The sequence below is a fragment of the Bos grunniens genome, chromosome 10 (genome assembly GCF_055505025.1).
Source record: "Bos grunniens cultivar Pamir isolate PY7600 chromosome 10, Bosgru_T2T1.0, whole genome shotgun sequence".
NCBI lineage: Eukaryota > Metazoa > Chordata > Mammalia > Artiodactyla > Bovidae > Bos > Bos grunniens.
In genome coordinates, this window is record NC_141174.1 from 66,285,291 (window position 1) to 66,295,551 (window position 10,261).

A 10,261-nucleotide genomic window follows, 5' to 3' on the forward strand; every position below is an offset into this window, starting at 1 on the left:
ATGAAAACACGCTGATGAAAAAAATTAAAGAACTAAATAAATGGAGAGGTAGTCAATGTTCATGAACAGGAAGACTCAATACAGTTAAGATGTCAGTTCTTCCCAACTCGATCTACAGATTCAATGCAAGCATAATCAAAATCCCTGCAAGTTATTTTGTGAATATGGTTGAACTGATTCTCAAGACTATATAGAGACGAAAAAGACCCAGAATAGCCAACATGTATTGAAAATGAACAAAGTTGGAGAGCTGATACTGCCCAAGTTCAAGACTTTCTTAAAAAGCTACAGTAATCAAAACGGTGTAGTACTGTTACAAGAAGAGACTAATAGGTCAAGGGAACAGACTAGAGAGCCCACAAATAGACTCAAATAGAGCCAACTGATCTTTGACAAAGAAGCAAGGACAGTATCAGAGCAGAGAGTCTTCTCACTGCTGAAATAGCAGGACATCCACATGCAAAAATAAATGACTAGACACAGACCTTCCAACTTTCACATAAATTAATTTGAAATGGATCATAAACCAAAATGTAAAACACAAAATTTTAAGAATCCTAAAAGATAACCTAAGAGAAAACCTACATGACCTTCAATATGGCAATGACTTCTTAAGATACAAAATCAAAGGCATGATCCATGAAAGAAATCACTGATAGGCTGAACTTCATTAAGATAATAAACTTCTGCTTTGTGAAAGACAACATCAAGAGAATGAGCAGACAGACCACAAACTGGGAAAAAATATTTGCAAAAGCATGTTATCCAAAATATACAAAGAAGTCTGAAGACAACAGTAAAACAATCTGATTAGAAAATAAGCCAAAGACCTTAACAGATACCAAAGAAGATACACAGATGGCAAATAAGCATATGAAAAGATGCACCACATCATGTCATCAGGGAAAGGCAAATTTAAACAAGATATTACTACACACCTATTAGAAAGGCCAAAATCCAGAAAACTGACAATGCTGACAAGGATGTAGAGCAGCAAGAACTCTCATTCACAGAAGAGTTTGGCAATTTCTCATAAACCTAAATACACTGTCACCAGGACTTCCCTGGTGGTCCAGTGGCTAAGACTCCACGTTTCCAACACAGGGGGATCAGGTTCGATCCCTGGTCAGGGAACCAGATCCCACATACTGTAACTGAAGAGTTCACATACCACAACTAAAGATCAGGCATGCCACAATGAAGATGGAAGATCCCGTGTGCCATAACTAAGACCTGAGGCAGCCAAATAAATAAAAAAACAAACAAATAAATAAACAAACATGCTGTTACCATCCAGTCTTGGAACCATGCTCCTTGGTATCTATCCAAATGGACATTAGACTTGGACACAGATGTTCATGGCAGCTTTATTCGTAACTGCCAAAACTGAGATGCAACTAAGATGTCCTTCAAGAGATGACTGAATAAATGAACTGATACGACCAAACAAAAAAAATGTGCTATCAAGTCATGAATAGACATGAAGAAACTTTATATACGTATTACTAAGTGAAAGAAGCCAAGTTGAAATGGCTACATCACTGTATGATTCCAGACATAGGACATTCTGGACAAGACAAAGCTATGAGACAACAAAAAGATCAGAGGTTGCCAGAGGCGAGGGGAACAGGAGATTAACAGGTATAACATGGAGGATTTTTAAGGCAATGAAAGTACTCTGTATGATACTATTATGGTGGATACATGTCTTTACATTATTTGTCCAAACCCACCAAGAGTGAACCTTAATGCAATCTATGGACTTTGAGTGATTATGACGCACCAATATAGGTTCATCAATTATAAACAAATGCACCATTCTGGTGGTGGATGTTGATAATGGGAATGGCTATGTATGTGTGGGGACAGAAGCTGTAATGGGAAATATCTAACTTTGATCTCGATTTTGCTGCAAACCTAAAATTGCTCTTAAAAAAATAAAGCCTTCAATAAAAATAAATAACACAAGTTCAAATTTTAAAAGTGCAACAGTGTATCATGTTATTTTAACATGTAATAACCTTCAGCTTGTTTTTAGTCAGGAAATTTATGGATCAGGATGTCCACAGGACAAAAAATTCGTATTTATTTAGCTGTGCTGGGTCTTAGATGCAGCATGCAGGGCCCTTAGTTGCAGCATGTGGGATCCAGTTCCCTGACAAGGGATTGAACATGGACCTTCTGCACTGGAAGCATGGAGTCTTAGCCACTGAACCACCAGGTAAGTCCCAGGAAATTCTTACGTACTAGACATAAATTAGTTTACTTTCAATTTCTTCTGAGCCTCATTGGATAAGTCTTACTTCAATTATGATTTGGGGGTCATTCTTTTCCCTTCTCCAATTAATCAAGAGTTGTCTATATATACTATATATGAACTATATTTTAATACTTTTTAAAAGCTGTCTATATATTAACAAGGAATAGACAAACATGCATGATTAACAAAAGTCTAAATCTAAAAATCTAAGGTTCCCACTGGGATAAGTCATCTAATTTGCCTAGAATTCTAGATTGTGAACCCAACTGATATTCATTACAGAAAAATGAACTATCATTTTGCAGAATAGAAAAGCAACTATTATTTCACAAATGTGGGGTATTTTATAGTGGCTTGCATTATTAATACCTAAAGTCAGGAATCCACATAACCAATATTTTAAATTCAAATCCTCCTTTTATCTCTAAGAACAGAAAATTGTTACCTACCTTTCAGAAACCTCTTGCTTCAACTGAGGGACTTCACCAAGGGCTGAATCAATATCCATGAAACCAAGAAAATCTCGCTTTATATTAAGGGAAGGCTTCTCCAAACCCTTGCCTGAAGTTTCCTGACCCCTTGATAAAGGATCCAAATCTGTTAGCTGCACCTCTGACCCCTCACCTTCTGTAAGACGGACCCGTTGACCAGGAGAACTGGGAACACTGTTCCCTTCTTGGTCAGAGCTGTTCTTTTGCTTTCCATCTCTCTGGGGCTTACTATTCAGCCCATCATCCCGGAAGCCTTTAGCAAATGGATTGTAATCTATTTTCAACTGGGTAATCTGAATGTTTTGATAAGCTGTTACTGCAAAGAATTCAGTCTGTGGGAAGGTAAAAGTGTGGACACCAGGGCCATTTAATTGTATCACTTCAGTAGCCTTTTCTGCAGGCACCAAGTGAAGCCGTGGCAAGTAGCGATGCATAGAGTGCAAGATAATATGCCCTTCTTGGTCCAGTGTATTGTTTGTAAGTTTGAGTTTGTAGAAAGACACTGGTTGATGCATCCAATAATGACCCGTGGAAGGAGATTCTGGATGAATAAAAACCCTCCCCAAAACATGGGGCTCAGCCTTCCCACTGGGCTCCCACCAGCGACCGTTCCATTTATAACGGTGATTATCCACAGGAGATATATCCATGACAAGGATATATTTCATATTTGAATCTAAACCTGTTATCCAATAACGACAGTAAGGAAACATGCGTCTCCCCTGCTTCGTCAGAATCATCTCTGTGCTTCGATGATAGAATTCGTTCCACATATTATTGTTATCCAAGGTGACAGTGATTCCTCCTACAGTACAATCAGCTGGAAGGCAAATCTTTCCTTTAGATTTTCCTGGTGATGACACACTGCTAGCCAAAGCACAGGCATCCCGATTAGTAACCAAAATTCCTTGATCAGTTTTGCCATTTCCTGGCTGTTTCAGGATGACAAAGAAAGTAGGTGCTGCTCCTGGCACTGTCCCACCATCTTGATTAGCCAATATAATCTGTTGTTTCTCCTCCATGATTCCAGTGGGAAAATCAGTAGTAAGATAATTGTAGTTACCACATAATCACAATGGCCTTCCCAGCCTAAAAAAACAAAACAACACTTTAATCAAGTGAACATTTATTTTATTAACAAAAATGTAAGAATGATTGTTATCCCAAAATACATTCCTAAATTCTTCTAAGATTTTGCTTCTACTTTTCTCTCAATCACTGTAAGGATATTCATTCTGGAATATTTGATTACCTTTTTAAAGTTCATTTTAATCTAATTAAGTTACTCATACCCCAATCCTTCAATAATTCACTATACATGCAACAATCTCACATAAAAAAAGTATTCATTTTAGAAAAATTATATGAAAATATAAAAGTATAGACTTAAAAGAAGATTAAATTGTAAAGTTATCCACATTCCAAAAGAATCCCAATAATTTATGAATTAATTTGAGAGGATTCTGTTACAAGTACATTCTCCTGAGTAAAAATTAACAAATTTCCATGTTATCACTGTATAGAGAATCACCTCTTTTATTAGAGTACTGGCATGAGTTCATACATAAGTAAAATGCTATTTAACTTAATTAGTACATGAAAGTGAAAGTGTTAGTTACTCAGTTGTGTCCACCTCTTTGGGACCCCTTGGACTGTGGCCCACCAGGCACCTCTGTCCATGGGATTCTCTAGGCAAGAATACTGGAATGGGTTGCCATTCCCTTCTCTAGGGGATCTTCCCAACCTAGGGATGGAACCTGGGTCTCCTGCACTGCAGGTGGTTTCTTTATGAACTGAGCCATCAAGGAAGCCCTGTTAGTACATACATTTAAAGAAAACATGACAAAACACCAGAACTTACTGGAAAAAGAAATAGTTGGCTCCACAACTCAGACCTTACACTGAAAAAAATTCCAATAAACCGAACACTTAAATCCCACCCCCTATTCCCAACTCAGTGTAATTTTTTTTAATTCTTAAAGAAATCTTGAAAAAAAGCTTTTTGATAATAAGTAGTACACAAAACCTAGAAGTTAATAAAATAAAATTTTTGATAAATTCAAAATCATATAAATTTGTTTTTAATATGACAAAAACTATCCATGTAAGATTAAAAAAATGACTAACTGGAAAACAGTACCTGAAACATATCATAAAGATCTCATTTCCCTAATATAAAAAGGAATTTTATACAAATTGGAAAAACAAAAAATCTAATAGAAAAACGGACAAAGGATAGGAACTGCAAATAGTTAAGAAAATGTACACAGTCACAGAACAGAAGGAATTAAAGTCACCCTAAGATACTGCTTTTTACCCTAGCAGAATTTTTGGCAAAAATCAAAGTCTGTCAAAGGTGCTGGAAAAGGTGTATGTCAACCAGCATTCTCATCTAATTAGCCACTTAAGAGTGTAAGATGACAGAATCTCAGAGGGTAGTATGAAAATATCAAAAGTAGAAACGCACACATTCCAGGAAACAATGGTTCTTCTAGGACTTTATCTTACATACATATGTGCAAACACACACATACACACCTGTAATAAATGGTGGTACTATGAAAGAGTGGAATATTCTGCAGCTACAAAAGAGAATTATAAATCTTATAGACTCATTAATATTATCTAAAAGATATACAAAGCATAAAGTTCAAAAGAATTATAGATTATGCTATATACTTCTATAAGTTTAAACAAAGAAAAAGCCAAAGAAAGAAAAGAATATGTATGTATTTTCCTGACACAGACTACCTGCAAAGACAGAAGAGGAACTGGTAGTATTGGCTTTATCAAGGCAAAACAGGGTGGCTGGAAAAATACTCTGACACTTTCCAAATTTTTTACCTTGTGACCATACAACCTATCCCCCCACCCAAAAATTAAAAAAAAAAAAGCCTAAATTAGTTAATTCATAAAAGTTACACACACAAAAAAACACATATACTGTATGACTCCATTTATAAGAAATGTCCAGAATAGGCAAATCTATAAAGTAGATCAGTGGCTGACAGTGAAAAGGGAGAGGATTAATGAGGACAATTGTTAACAGCTTGGGGTCTTCTGTAAGAGTGACGGAAATGTTCAGAACTAAAAACCAGTTAATGTATCCTTTAAAATGCTGAATTTTGGGACTCCTTGCTGGTCCAGTGGTTAAGACACCACATTTCCAATGCAGAGGGCCTGGGCTCAATCCCTGGTCAGGGAACTACAGCCCACATGCTACAATCAAGAGCCCACATGCTGCAATCAAGAGCCCACATGCCAGCAACTGAAGACCCCGCATGCTGCAACTAAGACCTGGTACAGTCAAATAAATATATAAATGTTTTAAATCATGAATTTTATGTGAATTATATCTCCATAAGCCATTATAAAGAAATCTCAGGTTGTTACGTTCAACTGAAGTGATGTGCTAAAATAAATTACCTAAATATTCTCCAAAATATAAAGCTATCACCTTCAGTTAGCTTTTATACAAAAAAGAAAAATATTACATCACTAGGCTTCCCAGGTGGCACTAGGGAATCCACCTACCAATGTAGGAGACATAAGAGACACAGGTTCAATCCCTGGGCTGGGAAGATCCCCTAGAGAAGGGCATGGCAACTCACTCCAGTGTTCTTACCTGTTGGAGAATCCCATCAACAAAGGAGCCTGGTGGGCTACAGTTCATAGGGTCACAAAGAGTCAGACACAACTGAAGCAACTTAGCGCACACACACACACTTGTTTAACTGGATCAGTAATTTTTGACCAATCAAACTGAGCCACTTACTGGTATTCCTCTTTTTAATTAAAAGTCTAATTTTACTTTTCGTCAGAGCTATTGACAAGCAATAATAAAATCATCTGATCTGAATTTTACATCTTTCAGGACTGGCCACTTGATCCCCCCGAAAAGTGGGGGGAAGCTCCAAAACTTAAAATATTCATTATCTTCAGGATAATACTTTAAAGATCAACACTTCAAAAAAGGTTGGTTATTGTTTCTGATAATGGCTAGACATGAAAATAGAAACCCTACTTTCTAACACTAAAGCACTAATACCTAGGAAAGGTTAAAAAAAAAAGCTCTCTCCTCTGATTTGGAGTTTAAGAGATAGATAAAATTTAGAATGATTCTTTTCAAAAGTTTCCTCAGGCTTAAGGCAATTAAGTTTATTGATTTCCTAAAACTAGTTTAAGTAACATCTATCAGAGACTGATAAGACAAAATTTAAACAGACTTATAAGTCACAAATATACAGTGACTTTTATAAAAATAGTAAAGTCCAGAAAGTTCATAAAAACCAATACCTCTAAAATGGTGTATAACTGGTCAAAAAAGCCATCATCAAAATATCTACAAACAATAAATACTGGAAAGCATGTGGAGAAAAGGGAACCCTCTTGCACTGTCGGTGGGAATGTAAACTGATACAGCCACTATGGAGAACAGTATGGAGATTCCTTAAAAAACCAGGAATAAAACTACCATTGTTGTTGTTCAGTCACCTAGTCATATCTGATTCGTTGCAACCCCATGGACTGCAGCACTCAAGGCTTCTCTGTCCCTTAACATCTCCAGAAGTTTGCCCAAGTTCATGTCCATTCCATCAGTGATGCCATCCAGTCACCTCATCCTCTAACGCCATCTTCTGCCCTCAATCTCTCTCAGCATCAGGGCCTTTTCCAGTGAGTCGGCTGTTCGCATCAGGTGACCAAAATACTAGATATTCAGCTTCAGTATCAGTCCTTCCAATGAGTATTCAGGGTTGATTTCCCTTAAGATTGACTGGTTTGATCTCCCTGCTATCCAACCATTATGACCTAGCAATCCCACTAGGGGGCATATACCCTTAGAAAACTGTAATTCAAAAAGACACATGTACCCCAATGTTCACTGCAGCACTATTTACAACAGAGAAGACATGGAAGCAACCTAGATGTCCATCAACAGAAAAACAGATAAAGAAGTTGTGATGCATACATACAGTGGAATATTACTCAGACATAAAAAGGAATCAAGGTCATTTGAACTAATGCAGATGAACCTAGAGTCTGTCAAACAGATAAAGAAGTTGTGGTACATATACATTCAATGGAATATTACTCAGCCATAAAAAGTAACAAAATCAGGGGGATGAACCTAGAGCCTGTCAAACAGAGTAAAGTAAGTCAGAAGGAGAAAATATCGTATTTTAATGCATATATACAGAATCTAGAAAATGGCACTGATGAACCTATTTGCAGGACAGGAATATGAATAGAGACGCAGATATGGAGAATGGACTTATGCTGGGATGGGGGCAAGAGGTGAGAGCGAACCACTGACATATATACACTACCATGTGTGAAATAACATAGCTAAGGGGAAGCTGCTATAAAACACAGGGAAACCAGCCCAAAGTTCTGCATCAACCTACAGGACTGAGATTCGGGGGAGATGCTCAAGAGGGAGAAGATATATATACATCTATGGCTGATTCGGGTTATTATATGACAGAAATCAACACAACATTGTAAGGCAATTATCCTCCAGTTAAAGAAAACAAAGCTAAAAACATAAAACTGTATATAAATCAAATAACATAAACTCCTAATCTTGTACTTAGTCCATAAAGCTCAATTTTGTTACAAATCAAGTATTTTTGTAAGCAATTATGCAAAAACACACTTATGAAATGCGTTTAAGACAGGCAGCAAAGAACTACTTGAAAAAATTGTTTAGCTATCCCAAATCTACGAAGACATTAAAGAGTTAAGAATTTCTTAAACACTGTCTTCTATAATAATAAAATCTTGATTTTTCAGATCATTTTTACAGGTAAAAGTGGGCAAGGAAGTTTTAACCAATGCTTTAAAAATCATTATCTTTTAAAAATTAATCTATGAAATATCAAATATTCTACTGATGGGAATCCAGTTTAAAGACTGTACTATAATAAATTTTAAACTTACATTATATATACACATTTCAAAATTTTCCTTTCATTGAAACACAAAATTTAAGTTCAGAAGAGTCAGACTGCTTCATTTCCACTCTGTACACAAGTATCTAATAAATGTAAATATGTGTGTATTAAGTCCAAAAAAAGTTTGAACTTTCAGACTTTCGATTTGTATAGTCTTTTTTTTAATCTTCCTGTCAAGTTTATTCCATAAATTGATCAAAATGTGTAAAACCAAAAACATAATTTACAAACAAAATAGTATCTATCTTAAGCCATACATTGCTAAAGGTTTACAGACAAATAAAACACAACAATTTTTAACATGGATTTCACTTCATTATAAGGAATATGCCTATGCTTTTGGAATACAATATTGGATTTTCTAAAGAAAGGATAGTCAATTCAGCAAATTCAGCTGTGTCAGACACACAAATACCACTCTAAAGTCTAAGATAACTTTAACCAATTGCAAAAATCAAATTACTTAGGCTACTCATGAAGCCATAAATCTCCTTCCAGAAAGATTCTAAAAATTCTCTGAAAGCATTAAGGAAGACCACAGTTTTGGGTATACAGGTATAACTCAGCATTCAAAAAAATCTCAGTTCAGCTTTTCAAGATCCAGCAGTTACCCACATAGAATTACTATAATAATGACCTACAGAGATAAATTCAGTTGTGGCTGGGAAATATTCTAAGTAACATTCTGAAACTGTCAACATCAGAAGGTGCAGGCACTCACATCAACACACAAATGCGATTTCACAGAGAATGTTTTCCAGTAATGTGTCAAGTTCCATAAGAAAACTGTTACAATTCCAGAGTACCTATTCTGAGCATCTTTTCACCAATGACCTCTTTGGGAAATGTTTAGTAACTACTAAAGCCACGATCTTCATACAACTTACAAAATACATTAGTTAGTTTACTAGCTAGTTACCTAATTCAGATACTAGTATCAGTCTCCCCCTCCCCCCACCCCACCCCCAATCAACCCTGGCAACAAAGTACACCAAAATTCCAAACCAATACTATTACTTTAAGAACACAAAACATTACAAAACATTCAGATGATACTCAACCTAAACCGAGTATTTTCAAAGTTGCTAAAAATAACCATAACTTTTCATACAGTAAATGCATTACTGTAAGGTAGGCATGGAGATCGGAGAAGGCAATGGCACCCCACTCCAGTACTCTTGCCTGGAAAATCCCATGGACGGAGGAGCCTGGTGGGCTACAGTCCATGGGGTAGCGAAGAGTCGGACACGACTGAGCGACTTCACTTTCCCTTTTCACTTTCATGTACTGGAGAAGGAAATGGCAACCCACTCCATTGTTCTTGCCTGGAGAATCCCAGGGACGGGGGAGCCTGGTGGGCTGCCGTCTGTGGGGTCGCACAGAGTCGGACACGACTGACGAGTCTTAGCAGCAGCAGCAGCAGCAGGCATGGAGATGTTAGTTTGTTCCTTAACGTAATTATTCACTACAAGAGTGCGGTTAAATTACATTTCTGAAGCTCAAATTTGTAAGAGAATAGATTCACTTGAATTTCAGTATTCATCAATATACAATGG

General features: G+C 36.6%; 1 protein-coding gene across 30 annotated transcripts in view; it reads right to left on the minus strand.

Annotated features, from left to right (window-relative positions):
* The window catches only part of MGA (MAX dimerization protein MGA), a 148,842-nt gene that overhangs the window by 88,542 nt on the left and 50,039 nt on the right, over nucleotides 1–10,261 (minus strand). For 28 of the 30 annotated variants that reach the window (XR_015134921.1, XR_015134920.1, XR_015134919.1 and 25 more), the window contains exon 2: nucleotides 2,710–3,840. The exons of the other annotated variants lie outside the window; for them this stretch is intronic. Coding sequence is in view for 20 of the 28 variants with exons in the window: in XM_086321785.1 (XP_086177911.1) it covers nucleotides 2,710–3,773 (1,064 nt within the window). In the remaining 8 variants the exon portion in view is untranslated. The remainder of the gene's footprint in view (nucleotides 1–2,709; nucleotides 3,841–10,261) is intronic. 30 annotated transcript variants of the gene reach the window in all.